The 23,039-nt window shown below is 36.6% G+C and overlaps 1 protein-coding gene across 2 annotated transcripts in view; it reads left to right on the forward strand.

The window, feature by feature from the left end:
• The window catches only part of HACD2 (3-hydroxyacyl-CoA dehydratase 2), a 40,302-nt gene extending 23,967 nt beyond the window's left edge, over positions 1–16,335 (forward strand). For both annotated transcript variants that reach the window (XM_030580137.1, XM_030580138.1), the window contains 4 exons: positions 1,212–1,300; positions 8,870–8,991; positions 10,109–10,287; positions 13,040–16,335. In XM_030580137.1, coding sequence (XP_030435997.1) covers positions 1,212–1,300; positions 8,870–8,991; positions 10,109–10,287; positions 13,040–13,122 — 473 coding nt within the window. In that variant the 3' untranslated portion in view covers positions 13,123–16,335. The remainder of the gene's footprint in view (positions 1–1,211; positions 1,301–8,869; positions 8,992–10,108; positions 10,288–13,039) is intronic.
• Positions 16,336–23,039: the final 6,704 nt, after the last annotated feature.

Genomic DNA, 23,039 nt, shown 5'->3' on the forward strand with positions numbered 1-23,039 from the left:
GATATGGGTTAGCTGTCTGGCTAAGTCACTGAGAATTCAGACCCTTCTAGAATAACGGCCTCCCCAAGTCAAAGTGCAACATAAACGCAAACTAAAGGAATTTTCAACCCTGCTTGGCTCAGCTTTCAGCCCTTTTCTTTCAGGCTTTAATTGCTTGCCTTAATGGCCCCAACAGGTCCTGGTAACAAATCAGACTAACAGTTTGTGTCACGCCTCCCCTCCCCTCAAGGAGACTCTGGCAGACAAGTCTTCAGATGGCTCTTGGCCCACACGTTTCTTACATGACATGGTAACTGCTAGTCTCTTTTTCTTCCCAGTCAGTCCCAAACTGAGCTGGTTCTCTGCATTTCAGAAATCTACCCACCATTAATACATGGATAACATTGAAAAGTGCCATGCCTCAGTTATTTTTCTTACCTTATTTGGGTGCCTTGGTTCTTTCCATCACTTCTACTACTTTGTAATGCCTGAATTAGCTCTTTTGAGGTCTGTACGGCCTGTCTGATGAAAAATCTAATTCTTGTGAAATTTTGTCTGTTCCTTCTGAACCCTTCCACATCCTTGCCTTTCTTTTCTTTTTCTTGTTCCTACGCAGTCTTTATTCATCTCTCAAGCACTGCTAGTGCTAGACGTTTGCAGTAATTTGTGTTCAGTTAACATAAGAACAGCCATACTGGGTCAAACCAGTCATCCATCTAATCTAGTATCCTGTCTTCCAACAGTGGCCAATAAACTCTCCTGCTGGCAAAATAAAACCATCCCCAACAAACGGCCGTAGTGCATCTCCTGCCGACAAAGTGCTGTCCACACCAGTGCTTTTCATCAGTAAAACTTTTGTTGGTCAAGGGTATGCTTTTTTTCACACCCCTGACTGACAAAAGTTTGACTGACAAAAGTGCAGTATACACATAGCATTACCCAGTTTGCTCCTTGGGTATTAAGGTCTGTGCCATACTCTTTGCAACAAGACTGATTATTTCTTCTTTGTATTAGGATAGTGTCTAAAGTCCCAATCAAGGCATCTCATTAGTAGAAACACATCATAGGACACAGTCCCTGCCCTGAAAATTTTGCAGTTTAATCTAAAGTTCATGTTCCTGTGTTCTAAAAGTTCAGCTTTACTGGAGTTTTGCTAAATGACATTGTGCTTGAGTAAATCTGTCTCCAAAATAGTAACTGAGTATATTTATCAGTCCTAAAATATCTTTCAGGCATTGTTCCCTCTTCTGTTGTCCTGACTGCTTTCCAAGTGATGTCAAGGGTTTTCCTGACATGGGCTGTAACACACAGTGTAAAAGAGGTAAGTCTGAGCTACAGGAGAGAGAATGAAAGCTAATGAGAAGGTGCTACAAAGAAGCCAGTGTCGGTCACTTTAATTTAAATATGTTCTTCTCTGCCTCCCCACATCTGAATGATTTATATGAGAGGTCTATACACCACAAAGAATATATTTGACTACAGCTTACATGGTATTTACCTGCTCCACGTTGGCATTTTCTTTGATCACTTCTTTCTCTTCCCATGCTTAGTTTAAGAGAGTCTTACATTTTTTACACAATAATTCCTTGTATTCAGAATATTTGGGCAAATGAAATAATGGGAAATACATAATTTCTGGTATTTCATTTTACTTGTGGTGGTCCTCTATATAGAGGTGATATTCAGAATGAAATAACTTGCTTCTGTTCCTAACACTAGTGTATCTCATTGGTCATAAGCACCCCAATTCTGGCCCACCACCATAACCACCATCTTGGATTTTAAGGTTTTTTGATAGCTGACTATAAGCTCTTTCACTGTCTTCAATTGAGATTCCCCCTTTAAATTTATAATTTCCATTAACTAAACTTACTATCCTAAACCCAAGATCCCACTTTTTCAGTATATCATTTTGAATTGAGCAATGCCAAACCATTGTTACCTGAATCTTGCTACTATATCATATCCTTTTCTACTGTGTGTCTGATCCTGCTTTCATTAAAGGTAATAGTAAAATTACTTTTGAGTTGGAACAGGATTAAGAATTGTAGGTGTTTTTGCATTAAACTTACAATATTTTCCTGAACAATATTTCTAACATTCTGTTCTTTGTACTGACAATGGAATATTTTTCAGATAATTTGTTACATTTAAGAGAATATTCCTTTTATCACAGTTAGTGTCCAGTAGGTCCCAAAGTGTGCTATGAGCTGTCCAAATGTATGTACAAAACAAGTGGAGGAAAAGAATATGATCAAGATAGTGATTAGCACATATTTTACTGGAGCCATGATTTTGCAGGTTTTCTAACACCGTGAAATAATCCTTTCCACTAGTTCATTTGATAAGCAAAAGAGTATTTAAACATTTTTCTTAATAAAATCCAAAACACCTATGTGAAAACATCTGCTTTTTCTCTGACAGATATATCTGCAGAATACAAGTATAGTAATGTTCTAGTTCCTGTTGACTCCAGCAAAAAAAAAGCACCAGAGATGGCTGCCAGATTTCAAACAAGCAAAATGGGATTCTGAGACTTGAATTAGGAGCAAAGAATTTAGTTGGGGATTGGTTCTACTTTGAGCAGGGGTTGGACTAGATGACCTCCTGAGCCCCTTCCGACTCTGATATTCTATGATTCAATGAAAGAATTGATGTTTATATTTAGATATATCTTAGGATACATCTACGCACCACAAGCGAAGATATTATTGTTAGTTCCATAGTGCCATTGGGATGCATGGTGCCTTGTAAACAAGAACAGTAATATAGAAATTATCCACATTGGGGATTTTCTTCATTATCTCAGCACTAAAATATTAAGGATTAGATTGCCTAGACTACTTTTTTAATATCCCCAAGGTAGGGTGAGGATGGCAAAGATTCATACTGGATGCTAGCTTCAGGCATGGTAATTACACTACCCTGAGACAATGACTAAAAAAAAGTGGTAGCAGGTCAGATGAGGAGATGGACACCAGATCCCAGGTAGACATGGTGCTGTAATGTCTGATATTTACAGTGTCCTGAGTGTTCTGCTTTTTCTAAAGGACTGTCTGCATAAGTGATCTCCTTGATGAAGTCCAGGATTAGATTTTCGCACCTTTATGGATTTTGTAAGACAAATATGTATCTGCATGATGAGGTTTTTCTAAATAAACTTCAATTTTGCTGTTTAGCTTCTTGAGTTAGAAGCATTTAATATCCTGCTTTCCAGAGTGCTTGCAGATATGATAGATTCTTTGAAAGAAGAAACATCAGTACCACATTCTTCCTCTGTACATTGACCATCTAGAAACTTATTCTGATATGATCTGAAGCATGAATCTTGCTGTTAACATGTTTGTGCTTCTCATGATTTTGTTGGGTTTGGTGCTGTCATGTTTATAGATATATTAACTTATAGCTGCATGATAGACTTCTGTTAAACTTTGTGTGATGTATGGTGGGGGAAGGGGAGAGATTACCTTATTTTCTGTGGGTCAGCTAGGACAGGCTGTCGTTGCCTTACAGAGAAAGTCCAGCATGTGGTGCAATATCTGCTATCCAGCAGTTATTTATGAAGTGTCATTACATCATGAGCTGAGTCTGCTTGGCCTCTGTGGTTTGGTATGTGCCAGTATTGTGGTTCCAAAGGAAAAAGGGAAAGAGAGTGGTTAGAGCAAAACACTGGTGTGTGTAAAAAAAAAAAAAAAAAAAAAGTGTAAGGGTAATAATGGGGAGCCTTCCAGTTCCATGTCATATATTTGAATCTTATGTAGAGCAGTAGTGACTGAACCATGCTATCATGCAATGGCTTGTTGGTTGCCCATGTGAAATGCAACTTGATTATTTTTCTCCAGTTCCAGTGGAAAGTTGTTCATATCAGTATTGGCACCCTTATTTGCGCTCTAATCAGAAAGGTCAGGAATTGATGACATGAAGACCAATACATATTTTATTTTTAGAGGTGGTCTTTCCAAAACAGAATAGAATTCTATCAGATCCTTGCAGTCTCTGTCTGTTTTATACAATATCTTGGGTTGGTAAGTGGAAAATGTCAGGTTCTGAGTCTGTGAACTTGACCTCTTTCACCAGCAATCAAGTATACTAAAAATTACTTGAAAAGAGAGACTGCCAATTGAATAGGTTAATATTCTAGTTTTTATTAGGATATTATTATAATAATTGAGACTGCAATGCAGATGGAATAAGAAAAAGCCCACACTAAAAAGATCAAAACTCTCAGCAACAAAATGCTGTAGGCCTTTAGACCATTATTTACACTGATGTAATAATACTTGCACTGACATATAAAAAGGAAGTAACAGAAACACTGAAGTAACTCATGTATCAGGCCCTCTATATCTGTTTGGAACCCCACATTTTCTTTGTGAAGATGATAAAACGGGATTGGAAGGAGTTGTACTTACCCTTATAATTAACATTTGTATAATGTTTCCTTTCTAAGCACCACCCATTTTCAGTCCTCTATCACTTCCCAAAATATTCACATTGTAGGCTGAAATTTTCCAGAAGAGCTTTCTGCCCAAAGATTATTCTTGTTTTTAAACTTTGAGGAAAACAGTTCAGCCAATTTGAGTATAAGAGCACCTCTTTACACATCATAAAAATCAAAAAGCATGAAGAACTCCCTTTTTCTTCTTCGCCACCAACCTTAGGATATCTTTCATGTGTATGCATGAGGGAAGACAATTAATGTTGGATAAATGACCTTACTTTGTCATATTTTCTGGATTCTGAACATGAACTTTACATCTCAGCATAGTCTTTTTTTTTTTTTTTTTTTTTTTTGTTTGACTAATATAAAGATTGTCTCCTATTCGTAATTCTGAGGGTAAGCTAAAATAAATCCAGGACCTTCATTGGTAAGAAATCAATTTGAAATTGCTTTTGACAGCAATTTATATCTGTGGTCTGAACAGCTTAGATAAGAAGCTTGTTAAATCATCAGTCATTAAGAGCATGAAATATACTTCCAACAAATATCTGGGACTGCATTCCAAGGCCTACAGGAAGAAATGGGTATTTTAAAAATTAAAATTAAAAAGAGTTTTAATGAGTGCAAATGACTTTTGAGGATGGCATTAGGCTGCTGGTTTTGTAAAGTCTTGCTGTCCCTTTTTGTGCTCCCCTGGGTTATTTCCTTGTAAGGAAAGGAGAAGGAATGATACTTTTGCTGAATTAACAGTAGCTGTGTCTAATCAAATAAAACTCTTGAAATATTGTTTAGTAAATCAAGCCCTTGAGGTTTGGTAATGTGCCTCTTGGACAAATTCAAACGTCTAATTCAGTTAAAGTGTCCAAAAACGCAGAACAAGGAGTTCTAGCCATGATAAATAGATTTCCAGTATGTGTGTCAGTAAGTAACTGGTACCTAATTCTTTGTGGTGATATAAAGAACTTAGCCGAAAATGAATACTCAATCTGTGGCTTTGCTGCAAAGAAAAGACTGTTGGTTGAGAACAGTTTTAAAACAGCTCAGGCATGCCTCCTGCTGAACTGGCGTCTACCATTGTTCGACCAACAGGTGTGGAGGCTGGTTTGACAACATTTTTAAGACATCCACCTTGGTTGGTTAAATGGCCTTAGCAATGATTGGTAGAGCAGTGTTTCATGTTTTCATATACAGCTTTCTTGGTATAGATAGGGAATGAGAGGACTATGACTTCAGAAATCAATGGCAACAGAAAAGTTATACCATAGAATTAGATCAGAGCTATCTAGGTTCTTTTCCCCACTTATGTCAGTATTTTTCATCACCCACTCCAAGGACCAGTTTCTTGGCACCCTTTCCCCTTACTCCCACCATTTGATGCTCCTCTAGTGATAATTTATTTCCCACGTCCACAGTAATCCACTCCTCCTCCTTGATTTAAGGGACAGAGACCAGAACAGCATGTGAATCTTAACATTCATCAGAGTCCATCCTTTTCACAACACGAAATAAATTGGCAAACTTGAACTCACCAAATGCTGCTCCTGATTTGACCAGAAAGGGCAGCTATTGAATGCTTTGAAACTGCATGTCCCTGGAAATAGTACCACCTGTGCAATGCTCCTAATTCTCTCCAGTTTGAGGAGTAAGCTTTTTTGCTGGGTGCTGTAGAAAAGCCTGGTTCCTGCCATGAAGAACGAAAACACACACACACTCTCTCTCTCTCTCTCTCTCTATTGGTGGGATTGGTATACAACATACAAGCAACATGACCGTGAATAATAGCAAAAATGTTTTCTGGGGTTGCTGTTTTTTCTTATGTAATGCCATTTGTTGTTGCAGTCTGTATGTATTAAAATAACATCTTTTTTTTTGTGTGATGTCCCATGAGCTTTTGACAAGCAAACATATGATCAGCCCTATTTACGAGCAAATGTTTTCCCTATGTCCATATATTTTCTTGTTCCTCTTTTTGTCTGTGTGCATGTACTTTACCCAGGGTGAATTGTATGGGTGTACCACCCACACCTACTGACTTCCTTTTCCTCTTGTAAGAGTTGGAGAAAAAAGGAAAATATGCAAGTACCAGTTGGTGAGCTGTTTTGCTTTTGTTGTTCTAAAGTCCAGTGAAACTGAGCTTATGGTGTTCACTAATAGAGAAAATTCATGACTTTTTTTTCCTGGAAGAAAACTGTACATAAAAACGTTCGCTGAAATAAGCTATGTATTAGAGTGCCTCCATTTGTAATGCAGTTTTGTGGACACATAAGCTGCCCCATTATTGCTGTCCCTTTTTGAATTTGTGCTTCCAAATCTAAGCTTTCTTTTTAAAAAAAAATCTTATTGTTGTGAAAATAAATTTTCAAAATGTGAATTGAGTGAAACTGATGCAGTGATGTCTTCCTGAAACAATATGTCTTAGAGTAAAACGACCTCCTATTCTTGTGTATTTCAGTGTATTTACAGTGAAACCTAATGATGCTTTACATATCAGTGTTAACAATTTCACTGCTCCTAGTTTTAGGAGAAATTACACTGGATGTAGTAGCAGAAATTGGGACAAGGTGCAGTGAGGCAGATAGTTGTCAAGTTTACTGAGGTAGGTAATGAATCCTCCCACACACACACACACACACGCAGACACACAAAGGTTGGGGACAAGAAGGAAATGGAGATGTATTTTTTTTGCAGTGCCAAAAGTTTCAGCTTCCTCAGTAATGCACAAAACTCAGATAGAACCCCATGCCTCCCTCAATGCCAAAAGCTCTAGCTTCTCAGATGAAGCTATCAGCCTCCAGGTTCCCACTTGACAACTTCAGTGATGCAGTTAATGCTTTTTAATACACTACATGCATCATGCTGAAAACTAAATATTTAGGGCAGTGTAAATGTATAAGGCTCCCATCAGCATAGTATCTGAGCACCTCACAGTTTTTAATGTATTTATCTTCACAACACACGTGAGGTAGGGAAGTATTGTCCCTATTGTACAGATGGGGAACTGAGGCACGGAGAGGCTAAGTGATTTGCCCAGTCAATGGACCATCCTCCCTCTCCTAACTAAACCTAATAATCCTCCCCCGGAGGTTTGGGAGGCGATAGGGGATGGGTACAAGCCTGGGGATTCAGGAAGTGGAAAATTATTCCATGGGGCTTTTGCACATCATGTAGGCCAGTGGTTCCCAAACTGAGGTTCGCAAAATGTTACAGGGGGTTCTCAGGAAAATATTCCCTAATGGCAGACAGAGCTGTCCCTACAGACCCCGGGCAGCACGGGGCCAGCAGCCTGGAGCCCCTGGACTTCCAAGAGCTAAGCAGATCTATCACACTCAGGAGATTTAAACTTCAAGACTCCTTATGAGAATTGGAAAGGGAGATGGATATTTTTTGCTGTTTTTAAAATTAAATAGGCAGCTAGTATTGTTTTTAAAATAATTATGAAGAACATGTTTAAGCTTTGTTGTAATGTGTGTTGTTTGCCTGGACTGCTCAAGACCTGAATGCTTGTGTAGGAGGAACTCTTTGAGTTGGCTTCTTAAATACCTTCACGCTGTTTCACATCTGATACTCCTTGATGAAACATAGGAGCCTTGTCTTATAACAGGCTTATTCAAAGTGATACAAGCTACGAAAGTGAGATCTTGGAAGAGTGTTGCCATTTTCATAATCAAGTATCAGAGGGCAGCCGTGTTAGTCTGGATCTGTAAAAGCAGCAAAGAATCCTGTGGCACCTTATAGACTAACAGACGTTTTGGAGCATGAGCTTTCGTGGGTGAATACCCACTTCCTCAGATGCATGCATGCATCTGAGGAAGTGGGTATTCACCCACGAAAGCTCATGCTCCAAAACGTCTGTTAGTCTATAAGGTGCCACAGGATTCTTTGCTGCTTTTACATTTTCATAATGTAATAAAAATACTGTAATGATAAATTATAATTAATAATAGTGTGTAATAAGCATGTCATTAAAAACAAATTTTGTATTTCCAAGATCACTGCTTTTATAATTTATACTCAGGTAAAGGAGACAATCCCTGGAAATATTCATTTTTAGGAGGGGGGGGTCGCAAGACTTGACATTTTAGTGAAAGGGGTTCACAGGTTGTTAAACTTTGAGAACCACTGATTTAGGCCTAGTGTGTTGCATAGGATGGGGCCATCAGTGTAGCTCATAGTGATAAGAGGTTGGTTTCCAAACTTTTAAATTATATTTTCCATTTTTCTTCGGAATTTTTCACTATTGGGAGAATATTTAGAATTAACAAGGAAAACTATTACTGAAGCACCATGTTGATCTTCAAGTGAATCTTGGGAACTCACTTTCTTAAATGAAGCAATAAAACAAGGTGCAAGGGTGGATTATTCTGAGAACTATTTCTTGTCATGTGAGTAGTTAACAATTTATAATTTCTGAAGTTGTTGTACTGTATATTTTCTTCCTCTCTTTAATAGGTACAGAATGAAGATAGTGTCCTCTTATTTGTTGTTGCCTGGACGATCACTGAAATTATCCGTTACTCCTTTTATACATTTAGCCTATTAAACCACCTTCCTTACCTCATCAAGTGGGCCAGGTAAGATGCATAAAAGGAAGGTTGACCTTTGCAGATATTTTACCGATTTGACAGGAAAGTTTATATAACCGCACAGAAAATTAGTCTAGTAAGCATGGAAAATAATTGTTATACACAACATTATTGATTATTAGCTGACAGTAACCACCTCATAGCCACAAATGGATATGTCTCTGGGGCCAGCTCTTGCTCCCTTCAGGCAATTTGTGTGCTTAAAATCTGTTAAACAGAAGTTGACATTAATGATCTTTAATGTTCATAGTGAATATTGCTTCTGAGTCCTCCTGCCAAATTATATAGTTTTAAAGTAATTTTCTTTTTTGTATGTGTCTTTCACATAGTAGTGAGGAAAGAACATAAAGAAATGTCAGTCATCCTATTATAAGTTTCTCTGTTATCTTTTAATAAACTAATTTTGGTAGCTGAACATCAGAGATATAATAAATGTGTCAAATTTCTTTATCTTACAACAGGCTCCTATATTATCTGTGCTACAAGTATCTCTATTTTAAAGGAACATGACCATTTAAAAATCTAATTTCTGTCTGAAAATATTTATTTACTATTGTTATAAGTTACTCCCTGTTATAAGATGCCTGTAACTGAAAGAGAGGGAAGAATAGTCAGTTTTGCTGTTTCCCAGTTTTAGACAGTTTCTTTTGTTTGTACAGATCTTTTATATAGCAGTAAGGCAAAATGTCTTTTTAAAAGGCAAATGTGATGGAGAATCCTCAAGTTGGCAGTGGCTCAATGACAGGTGTTGTACCTGAAACTACTTTTAACTCGTTCTAGACAAGATTTCAAGCAGATATGGACTCTTAAGTTGACTATCATAGCAGGTGGTTCAGAAATGCGAATTACAATTTTACAGGGTTATATTCAAATATAATTTGCAGCTTATCAAAGGCACTTCTGCATTCAGTGAAATTTGATTGTTGGTCTGAACATTTTACCTTGGAGATAGCAACGTCACTTTACTGTGCTTTAATCAAATACCAATTAATACTGAAATAAAAAGGCAAATATTAAATTTGTTTGTGGTTATTGAAAAGTGGAGTAACCTTAACATAATTTAACTAAATAATTTTTATGTCTCTCCCTGAATGTTTTGTTCTAGGTACACACTGTTCATAGTACTGTATCCAATGGGAGTCTCAGGCGAATTACTCACAATATATGCTGCTTTGCCCTTCGTCAGACAGGCTGGCTTGTATTCCATTAGCTTACCTAACAAATACAATTTTTCCTTTGATTACTATACATTCCTGATCCTGGTTATGATCTCTTATATTCCAAGTAAGTACACCATTATGTTAAGGTTTTGTGTGAAAACAGTATATGCAAAGCTAACTGAGAATCCGAGTGATTAAACTGTATGCATAGCTAGCTAGCTTTGCAGGTAGCAACATACCTTTCTGAAAGTTTCTTAAAGAAAAGAGATCAGACAAAAGTAGAACTATAGCAGTCAGCATTTGCCAATGTTACCACAGAGTGGTAATGGAGAAACTAGTTTTTTTTAATCTATACTTGAAATATAAAATAATTGTAGTATCTTTTGGCAAATATTGACTTTTTAAATTATTTTTCTCTCTACCACTCTCTTTCATTAGTTGTTCTGAACACAGAGTTAGTATATAGTTATAAACAATTTATTTTTGGGTTATCTCTTCATGACTTTTCCAGTAGTTAAGTAAATGAGTGGCAGATTTGCTATCCTCACAAAAACTGCAGAGTAGTGCACTTTTGCTCAGACAAAAACAGTGGGGAACACTGTTTGTACTCATCAGAATGCTTCTTTAGCTATCTTATCTTGAGGGGAGAGGCAGCATGACTCATAATTTAGAAAGCTATAATGTAGGGGTTTTTTTTCTTTGATCTGTGGTGTTTTAAAGTAAAAGACCTATAACCAATACAGTTATGCCATTATGAGCCTAAAATTCAAAAGAATGTAATGATAATGCTATTGGTGTCTGTCTAGCTATTTCTACAGCTGTTTTTTCTCTGAACTTTTTATTATCTATGTAGCCTTCTAGTCTATGCAGAATGATGAATCGTATCCTAAGTAAGGTTTAAACTTGAGCAGTGTTGAATTCTACAATCAGCGCTTATAATCTTCTAAGTAAGGCTTCTTATGAATCTTGATGTCACAAAAGTCAAACTTTTCCATCTGCTATGAAAACTGCATTTCATTCATTTGTGTCCGAGAATAATATATTTGACATAGCTCCAAAGATGCCGACTAACTTTGGATTTATTTACATAAAAAGAAGGGAAAGTCTCACTCTTTCACTTCCATCCATCCACTGGAATAGTTGGATTGTAGTTGGTGGAACCAAGCGGGGTGGTGGAAACTGAGCCTTCAAAACAATTTATCTAGATCTCACCCTTAAAATAGCTCAGTTTTGGGGCAGCACTTGCTCTTTCAATATGTTCTGTTTCCAGTGTAGATTCATCAGTGTATTCAAATATGTACAGAATTTTTGAACTAATTATCCAACAATGTGAATTTTTTTTATCACCCTGATAGATAAGAATCAAAACATTCATGATATATGTCTGCTATTGTTCAACTTGTACTAGGTGTCTTCTTGCAAAAACTTGTAGCCTTTGATATTTTGGTAGCACATGAGAATTAAGATTCAGTTGTCAAATCAGTTTATTCAGTTCATTCTCCCTGACCAACTTCACAAGTCTGCTATCCCTCCACAGAAGCCCCACACTTTTATGGAAGTCTGTCTAAGCCTGGAGAAAATAAACATAGGACCTAATGAACGCTCTTTTCCTGACCCTAAATTCCCACTGAAAACTTCAGAAATATTGGGGTTACAATGACAGAAAAATTTTGAAAACTTCCTCATTGAAAGTAATACAATTAATTTTCCTTATAGTTGCAACTCCACTTCATGAAAACCTTTAGTTTTAAAATGAAGGTCCTGTCAAATTAGCTTCGGACCAAAATAATTCTCATATGAAAATCTTGATTGCTCATAATGGATCCTATGCATGACAGATTTCCTGCATTTGTTCAAGTGTCATTGGAATAATTATGCAACAATGTGTTTCTTACTAAGTTAATGAATGTATTCATCAACACTAGTTTCCCTGGAGTGCAGTAGTATAATCTGGAATTCAGTCAGGTGGGAGACAAACTAAAGCGGGATAGGGAGGAGAGGATATGTGAGAAACAAAGTGAAAGAAGTTGGAGCAAAGAGTGTTAATTTATAACCAACCACCTTGAAACCTTTTTAGTGCACAATTTAAATACCCCTGGGCTGATCTATTTTGCATAACAAACTCTTGTAATACAAAATTGATATAAACTAGGCTGACACTAACCTTAACAGGTTCATATGGTTCACTAGGATGAACTGATCTTGAGCTCATGTTTAGAATTAATATTCAGGCTTGTTTAGCTGTTCATATCATATGTGCATGATTTCAATCTCACATTTTGTTCTCCCATTCTGCAAATACTATAACTTCTTGTATAAATACAATTTTACTCCACTCTGATCCTATGCATCTCCTTCAGGATCAAAGAAACTGTACCCAATTTGTTGTCTTTGAGATCTATTTCTCTCCTTTCCCCCATCCCAACCCCCACCCCCTTCAAGAACCTATTCTTCCTATTCTGTGTGCAGTTCAGGAACCTTTTTATCCTATGTGTGTTTTCAGCTCCTAGTTAGATATATAGTCTGGCAAACTCACTATGATGCCGGTGTTCTGCTGTGTAATCTTGACTGTTCATGCATACCTTGAAGTGAAGATCTACATTGGGTCATGCAGAAAAACAATGTAGTATTTTGTCTGTGAAATTTAAAAAAAAAACAAAACATACTGGCAAAAATTGATGCATGGTACTTGAAGTCTGTAGGGAGAATAGTGTGCATCATCCACTGCGCCTCTGTTTTTCTCTGATTTTTTGAGAAAGTGGATAAGTGATCTGTTACTTTCTAAGAGACCTTGAATGTATGACTGTAAGTGTGCCATGTTCAAACACAAACCTGATTTCATACTTTTTATTTACATAAGTCTATTCTCTTTTCAGTCTTTCCTCAGTTGTATTTCCACATGCTACATCAGAGGAGAAAGGTACTTTCCCATACTGAAGAACACAAGAAATCTGAATAATTCCAGCTCTTTTTCAGAACTTTTCACACACCAAAATGCTGCAGACTTTCAGTAACCCAGCACATTTATACAAAATAAACCAGGAGTGTAAAAATTAAATCAGAAGTTAAAAAAAAAACACCTTAGAAATAACGAATGTGATGATTTTGTTGAAATTTCACCATGTAAAACACTAGAATATCATTTTCAGCATGCACTGCTATAAGAAATGTATGTGGCTTTGACTTTTTAGCCTTTTTATCTTTCTTTAATATATATGCTAACAAGACTTCAATTTATCACTTGACACCAGAAAGTTACCATGTGAGTGATAAAGTGGTACCCACTAAGTGCAGTGCTTGAAATTGGGATTATATTATTATTGTCATTGCTTTTTAAAAGCGCTTGACTGCATGCCAGAAATTGTATGTATTGCTGTAGAGGCAAACTATATTCTCTGGAATGCTCTAAGATTTTGGCTGGGACTCCAGTAACCAGGCAGATTTGCTTAAATCTAGCAAGAGAATTTCCTAACTCTAAAGGCAAGTGGGAGGGAGAGCAGGGAAGCAATTATTGAAACTGAAGGGAAATGTGATTCTCTAGGAATTTAAATAGTATGGTGTCCTACCAGCATATGTTATCTAAAGATTTAACTGTTTATTACCTCAAGCTCTGTTCCAGTATTGTCCCTATAGAGCTATAATACTGCTCTGAAATATTAAAACTGCCTTGAGTACAGCAGCCTCAGATCACTTCTTTGAAATACATAGGGGGGAAGTGTAATTTTAGATTTTCTGAAATAATTGGGTAAAGCAATGTCATCAGTCATGGACCTGTACAGAGTGATACCAGGACATGTCACTCGCTTGCTCAGTGTTTTCCTCCCTTTATGGCTTTAAATTATCCTCATAACTTCTGTTTTCCACTAGCTCATTTAACAACCTCTTTTGTTTACACACTTGTAAACAGAGAGGATTCAAATACATTTCTGACTTTCAACTTTAAGAATAAATATACACAATCACAGTCTAAATATGTTTTATACAGAGCCTTTTCCCAAATTTTGTTTGGCCATTTAAAGATGCTTAGGCAATAATTTCAGTGATACTGTTAAATCTAATTTTAATGATGCTAGTAAGAAATGTTTGGCTTTTTTTTAAATGTAGTCATTCATAGAGGGGCAGTATGTCCATGCATAGATTTATAGTTACATTTATTTTAGGTTTTTCTAAAGAAGACAAAATCTAAATCTTTTCATTACTATTTTTTATTTTTGTTGGCAACACTGCTTCTTGCTCCATTGAAAAAGTACAGCTGAATTTTATCAGTGCTCAAAATGGTAAAGAGCTTTCGATATGTAAATAGCTAAACCTTATAATGCAGCACAAATGATACCATGGCAGCACTGGAGAGGGGAGAAAATTTAGAGATAATAGTATTGGTCTGTTCTAGAGAAATATAGCTGTTTGATTTACTCTACAAAATAATGTAAATGTACATCTTTATTGACCAATAAATCTCCCCCTACCCCCTTCAAATTGGCTATGCAGGTTAATTATAGCCTGTGTTTTCAAAGGGAGGCATCCAAATATATACATAGACACTTAAATCAAAATGGCCTGACTTTCACAAGTTCTGAACACACACAGCTCCCATTGAAATCAGTAGGAATTCTGGATGCTCAATTCCTTTGAAAATCAAGCCACTTTGATTTAGGTGGCTAAATATGGAGTTAGGAGTCTAACTTTAGACTCCCATATCTAAACATTTTGGCCTATGTGAATGATATATGAAATGGGATACGTTAGCTATATTCCTGGGAAGGAGGTTTGTACAATAGTTTTAATTAGATGGCTTTGGGTTTGTTAAGAAGCAAAGAGATTGCCACAGATCTCTGAGAATGGGGAGAAGGCTCTATATAATTACCTATTTAGTTAAATAAGTTTTTATATTTTGTCATTTTATCACTTCTGTACCAATAACACAATACCATACATAAAGATTATTGACCACACATGTAAATGAACCCCTGCCTTTTAAAAATAAAACAGCTAGCATTCCCAGATGAGATTTCTTATAACCCAAACAATTTATTTTTCACATCATCAAACAAAAATCTATTCAAGAATTCAATACTCCACATTTTCAACATGTAAAATGCATTCCTGCTGTACTTACTCAGACTAAGCTCCTTTTAACTTGGTAGAAGTTCATCCTGAATTAGGACTGCAGAATCAGGCCCCAAGATAACTTTTTAATAACTGGTTTCTTTGTTTATTATATTAATTTTCTTTTTATAAAATGAGAATGAACATACATTCTGTGAAGTGTGTATCTTTCACTGAAATTTAATTCAATTTATGTGAACCTAATAGTGAAGGGTTTCATAGGTACTTTCTTTGGTATAATCTAGAGAGTTCTTTTTCATATCCTGTTTATTTGACTCATGTATTTTCTCCCTTCCATTGGTATCATCAAACTGCTACAGCAGATATCTGCTTCTAGTGTGATGGTTTTCATGATGTTCATAATAGTTTGTAGACGGGTAACTAACTAGAGTCCTGCCATGCTTCTTTATCCAAGTTTGTCATTACATGGAAGAAACACCATGGTCCTTCCTAGTAGAGAATGTACACCTGGAGTTGTAGAAATTTTCATAGTGTAATTTACAGTAAAATGCAGATTAAAGGTGCAGATAAACAAATTGTAATTTTTCACAATGTGATGTTTCTATCAAAGATTTTTTTTATTTACCAGTGAAGGTTGGCATTTGTGTGGACTAATCTGCAAAGTCATTTTAAAGTCATCTTTCAAGATACAAATATTTATGAATATACATTGAATCAGGTATATGTTGGTGCATATTGATATAATGAAATTTGGATGAAAACTGTACGTTATATACAGTCGTTTTTGTATTTTTTGTATGTTGTGAAGAATACAATTGTAATTTTATAAGTCTTTGATTCACTAAGATAATAAGTTTAAATGTATTTTTTTTTTGTATATGTAGGAACCAGATATTACAGGGAGCTCTGAAATACTAAACTTAGACTTTTATGCATGTTTGGAAGATATTTCTACCAGATGTTAATGTAGTGAAACAGTTTGTTCACTAAATATTAGTTTGTGTTGCATTGTGTAATAAATGGATTCTGTGCTCTGTGCCTGGATTTGAACTACTGACCAGTGATACTAATTGCTGTAATCCAAATAATAAAATGATGGATGAAATATGGAGTGTTGGTAGTATGTAAGGAAAAAAGCATAAATATATTTGAGTATGCCATACCAGTTGGTTAATCCGTAATAGTTATTGCTGTGTACTGTACGCAATATATTTTTTTCTTGCAGTTTGTAGGAAAATTTTTGGATTCATAACTTTTTGCACTCAAACAGAAGATGGTCTAAACTTAAAATGTACTAATTAACATTTTATTTTTCAGTTTTTGGAAATGTCCATCACAATGTGTTGAGAACACGTACAGGTCCTTGAATAGAATGAGAGATTTTTTGCTTTTCCATTGCTATCTGTACTGTCGCAGATAAGTACAGCTATTCTATAAGCACCAGTAATTACAATTATTCAAAATACAATGGAATGTTTTAACAAATGCAGTAGAGTGTTTGGGAGTTCACTTACTAAATATACTGCAAAGTGTTTGCTACCAAGGCAGCTTTCTGGATATTGTCTTAATGTTTTTAACACTTCTTGGGAGAAAGATTTTAAATATCTATGAAAATTAATGGAATCTAGCTAATATGTTGTAAGCCTCTAACAGGACCTGAGTAACGGTTGCAAAGTAAGTTATTCTGTTCTAGCCCTATGTTTCGCATAGAATTCCACAACTACAATGATTTTTTTTGTTTGCAAAAAGGATGAAATAAAGGACTGTTTTCATGCCCTGTAAAAGCACATGCCTCATGTATGACAGCTGTGACTTAGCACAACGTGTGTAATTAAAAACTTCCTTTTCTAACTTTTGCTGTTGATGTACAGTGGTTAGGCTGAGCTCTTCCCAGCTTTGCCTTAGCACAACTAATGGTCAATATTTTTAGGGTCCCCCTTCATATTTATTTTACCAAATCTGAGAATACAGCAAATATGGAGGCAATACTAATTACCTAGGGTAAAATCTAAAGGCTTTTAAGTATGAGCACCTTGTTTACAGGGGAATTATTTAAAAAATAATATTTGTGACAGGCCATGGCAGTTGATGGCCTGAAACTCAGGAAAAGCTCTGCGCTGGGGTAGGCATAAAATAAAAAGGTGTGGATTTCTACACAATTCCCTTTTATTTAGTATGGAGAGGGCATTTCTGGAGGGCCAGTTCTCTTTCCCTTAGAGATGATGTTAGCCATCTGACTACCTGAATATTCCATTCAGCTTCCAATAGGTCTGAAATTCTACTCACCCAGTCACCTAAAGAGATGATTTTTATTTTTATTTTATTTTTATTTTGACAAATGAGGAAGATCTTTTCTCAGTATGATGGTAGCAGGTGAGCTAGTAGATTTTCTAACTATGCAGGCAAAGTTTGTGACAGTTTTTCAAGGTTAGGTTATAATTAAGCAGTAATTACTGGTAGGAAGGGTACCCCTGGTAGTTACCGACTGGATGGATAACTTCAGACTGATTTAGTTGGTCACTAATTTCCATATAATGCCCTACCCTAAGAATTTGATGGCTGCTAAAGAGCCGTTGAAAACAAAGTATTTATCTTCTTACATATTGAAAAATTAAGTTGGAGTGCATGCTGTCAGAGCTGTGGGATTCTCTTTACAGTGCTAGACTTGATGTACCAATATGCTTACCAACTGGAAAACAGAACTTTTCTCTCAACACTCCATTGGTTTATAATTTAAGTAACCTTGTCTTCATTTCTTTAAAACCCTCAGTTATAAAGGGATAGCTTAAAATATGTATAAAGCCTTCCACTTGTAGGTCACCATTTCCAAGCCAGGACAATTCCAAAATGACACAATAGTTCAGCCTCTGTTGTATATCACCATGTGGGTATGTCTTATTTAATCATTTCCCTGCCATTGCAGATGCCTTAGGCACTAGTGCACCTCAGTGCCTGTTGTTCTGTCTCTGGAACAACATCTTAGTCTCCCGAGGGCTGTAATACTGTGCTCTAATTCTGGTTGTTACACTGGGGGTGGAGGAGAGGACAGGGTAAGGGTGTTTAGTGGCCTGTGCTATACAAATGGTCAGAATAGATGATTTGGTGGCCTGAAACTCTGCCACTATGACATTAAATGTGTGCTCTCTTAATCCAGTTCCTTGTTTACAAGCAATCCCAGCCACATGGTACTACTGGGGTTCCTTTTCTGGAAATCTCTGCAGGGGGTTCCTCATATAGATGCTGAACTGCACCTGTCCCTGTGTGATGATCTCACCACTTCAGAGTTGAAAGCACCTAGCTATGATAGTTATGGATAAGATTGTACAGCTGCTACCTGTTGTGAGGATAGACTGTCAGGCACCTTTCATAAGCACTAAAATCACTAAGTAAAAATACATTAAAAGATTAAGATTGCAAAATCAAGCACTTGAAAAATAGGAAATGACAGAGTTAAGGTTGCCCTTACAACCTTAATCCAGCCCTCTTGTGTGACTGCATTATGATAGGATGATCTTGTGGTTGAGGCAGTTGAATGTTACCCTGAAGAATTGAAGAAATGGAATTTTTAAACTGTCCCTTTACATTCAGTTCTATATTTGTAATATCCACGTAAAAGCTAATCCTGCATTTCTTGTGGATTTAAAATGCCGAAGAATGCTTCATTTTGGGAGTGCAGGAACAGGCCCTTAGCAAGATGATATCCATTTAGCATAAGATTGTTCTAAGAAATCACTTTGTGTATGTTTTTCAGTTGCTTTTCATTATTGTAAAGTTCTGCAAGTGTACACAGCACTACATACAATGGAGAAAGACAAAGGTCCCTGGTGCTGGGAGCTTACAATCTGTGACAAATGACAAAATGCCAATACAAAGATGAGATGAAGAATGGTTCAGGTGCCAGAGGGCATGGAGGAATTGAGGGTGGTGGGACTGACCTAGCAAAGCTTCAAGTGAGTATTAATAGGGTTACTCCAACCAGCTTATAGAACAATTATTTTAGTTATGCTGCAAACAACTTTTGCTGAAATGTTTTTCCTTTTGCTATGATATCAAAAATAGTACTTCTGGGTGTAGCTTTTTTCTAGCAATTAAGCTGTGCTCAAGAAATTTTTTAACATTTCAGTCTCTCTTCCCTTAAATAAAGGAAGCAATTGGAACCAGTTTTATCCTCTAGAAACCACACTTATTTTGAACACACTGACCTTTTTGATGGTCTTTATTAATACAGAAAAGCTGTTACATGTTCATCAATTTTTAGCAGGACAAACACTACGTAGTACAATGTAAAAGCACTTATTTGGTATCAAAACGGTTAAAGTCAGGTATACAGTTAGCATCAGATCCAGTTGAGGTGATAGCCTTTCTTATTAGTGTTCTTTTTTTAAGAATTGCTTGCATGATTCTAATAATTTATTATTACAATGTACTACTTACCTTCTCTCACTATTTTGTAACTACATACCAGTTATATTAAAATAAATCCACTACATATCTCTGGGATCTGATTTTAAGAAACAAAATTGAAACATGCTTGCATAATTAAATAGCTGTTGGAACCCTAAAATGTTATTCAAATGAAGAATCACAGTCCATACTTCCACGTTCATTTCACTCTAGCTGATCTCACAGTATGATACAAAGCCCCTACTATACTTGTGAAAATTTAAAATAACTTTTTAATAAAAATCTTGGCTGTTTGTACTCTTTATTATTATTCCACTATTGCTGATTACCGAACTCTGGAAATGCCCTCTTGCACAATAGTTGTCTGTCACAGTGTGAGTATATTTCTATCAGTGTCACAGAGATTGGGTGGGAGAAGACAACTAATAAGGGGTCTGATCCCAGTGAAAGCCCAGGGGAGCTGCTGGTGCTCAGCACTTCTGAAAATTGGGCTGATTATCTAGTTGCCTAACTTGGAATATGTTGTCCCCAAGTCTCTCTACCTCTGTATGTATCTGTTACATGAGTACAATACTGCTACAGAGGTGATGTAAGGCTTAGTCTTTCTAAAGCACTAAGATCCTTGCAGTCAAGGTGCCAGCATTAGGTAAAAGCAAAACAATCACGTGAAGTGTCTGCATTTATGTTAATGCCAGGCTGCAATGTTTTCCATTGCATCTATGCACATACCACTCCCCACTTGATTGTTTTAAGGCTGACCCTATGTGCCATGCCAGTGCAAATCCGTATTCATCTTTTCTCAATTCTTAGAGACAGTGGCGTTCATAAAATGAAAGAAACCATTATAAATACATCCAGCTCAATAAGCAAGTTTTAAGTCTTTCTAGGATCTGTGCAGCTCACTTTCCTTGTGAGCTTGTTTAGCTTACAAAAAAAGGTCAATTATGAGTCAGGCTGTTAGTAGACCTTGCTGTACTTTCACAGTGCCAGTCTCTCCCTTGGTTTTTTCCTCCTGAATCATCACGAGAAAAGGCTGAGAGAATATATAAAAGCAGCCTGAATGGAGTTTCAGCTTGTTCATGATGCAGAGTCAGATTCTGTAAATGCTTTGTGGTTCCAAGCATTTTGTGCCATGTATGTGATGTCTTGATGAGGCAAATGTGAAGTGTTTCAGGAGACCTTCACTGATACAGATGGCGTGGACATTTCAGAGGTCAGGAACAATATTTTTGCAAACCTCATACAACAAATTAAGCCATTAAAAACAGAATATTTGCTACTTGCACTGGTGACATTTACTATGGCATTGTTTCCCATTCCAAGTAAGTAATGGAGTGAGCAAACCTCCATCTTTAAGGTGCCCACTTGCACCTATTGCAACATTTTCCATTTCATTATATTGTAATATTTACATGCAACACTGCATCTGGCTATGTAGTGAATGTTTGTCTGTAAACGGGTGTTTTCCTCTGTAAGAACCAGCTGTGACATAATGTACCTTCATTTAGGTCCGTTACTATACAGGCAGTTCCTTCAGGGCAGCTGTGAGCTAAACAGGGAGCGTCTCCTCTTGCCAAGATATTTCTCCATGTAAAGACTTCCATGTTGGCAAACCATGGATCTGCTGTATGTCCACTTTTCTACAGCTACAGGATACTGTGCCTTTCTAGGCACTTCCGTACCTGAAATTTCTTTTTCGTTTTGATCTACAAAGTAAAGAGTCTGAAAGGACCAATTTAGGAGAAAAAAATTAAGAACTGACACTATCTGGAGCTTGACTAAATGATGACTAAGGCAGGCTGGCAAAACTATCATGGATGTTTACCAGCAGAGGCACAAAATCCACTTTTCAACATTTACTTTTGTAATAATTAAAAAAGTAATCATATTTTAGTTATATGAGTAAGCAGATGAGTAGAATTCTGCAAGGCTGGACTAAGGTGTGGGGAGAGCATGTTATCTAGGTAAGAATGAATAACGTGTACTTACGCATTATATTGTCATAGTTATAGACACATTCATTGATCTGTGAGAGTTAGGCAGGTAGTTTACAAATCAGAAAACATACAGAGCGTAATATGCCTTAGCAAAGGTTACATAGCTACTCAGTAGCTGAGGTGGGGGCTAGAACTCAGTGGTTCTTGGCTCCCACATCAATGCTTCATATATTAAGTCTATGGGATAATTTCCCAATGGAAGTGTTGGTAAAACATACTGTACGGAATAATCCTTTACTGGCAGGGGAGTGGACTAAATGACTTAGGTCTCTCTTCCCTGCATCCTAGTAAGAAGTTAGGCCTGCCTGTGTGAGTTTAAAAAGGAAAGAAATCCAAATGGCTGTTAGCTTTCTTCCTTGAATAGCTCTTCTCATAGCGCATGGTTGTGATATATTGCACATTTGGCTATTTTCAGTCTTAAGTCCAGGTGTGAATTTAGCTTGGGTTATTTTTTTTTATTACTGATACACATTTTCAAAAATGATCAGTGGTTTCAGGTGCCTAGATTTTTCAGGTGCCCAACTCAGCCATGCTCAGCCATTTCTAACAATCAGGTACCTTTTAAGTTGTCTCAGGCAAGTTGGGTACCTGAAATTAAATCACTTTTGAAAAATTAGGCCTTGTGAACTTCCTGGAACTAAAATGTAAGTCATGTAAGTATTTTTCCTTCCCTGTTTCAGTCTCTGTTCCCCTGGTCTATGACAGAGACAAGTAGGGTTGCCAATTTTGGTTAGATGTGTTCCCAGAGATTTCATCACATTACTCTTAAATTTCTGGAGGTTTGCATTCCATCAACCTGGGTTTCTCCTTTCTTAGTCCATGGAGTTGTGTTGAAAGAAGTAGAAATTCAAAACTGAACAGGGGAGTTTTACTTCCAGAGCTATTTACCTGCCAGTTAATTATGTTCTTGGTTCATGAATTTGAACAGGTGGTCAAGTTTACAGGACCTGCATGTTAAGACGAAAGGTAAGTGTAATCCTTTAAGGCCTTTTCTTACTATGTGTTTATACTGCCTACCATAATAGGGCCTCTATCATGACTCGAGCTGCTGGGCACTACTGTAATACAAATAAATAATTGCTTGCCTTTTTCATTGTTTCTGCAAGGTTGTGACTTAAACTCTATAATTCAAGACTTCATTAATTACCTGTACCAGGGTAGGATTGTGCTTTCAGTTAAGACAATTTGAAGTCCACTAGTATCTGGCCCTTTTTCAGGAATAAGGGCTACATTATATTACTTCCAGTGCAAATTAATGCTTATGAATAATTTACCTGAAGATTGGCTACTTAGTGGGATCAAATTATTTCAGATACCACTTCCACAAGTTGAAATGTAAAGGTTTTTTTTCTTTGAGTGCTTGCTTGTATTAGGTGTGTGTGCTTGCCACATGCACTGGTGCCAGAAG

Source organism: Gopherus evgoodei, chromosome 11 (genome assembly GCF_007399415.2).
Source record: "Gopherus evgoodei ecotype Sinaloan lineage chromosome 11, rGopEvg1_v1.p, whole genome shotgun sequence".
NCBI lineage: Eukaryota > Metazoa > Chordata > Testudines > Testudinidae > Gopherus > Gopherus evgoodei.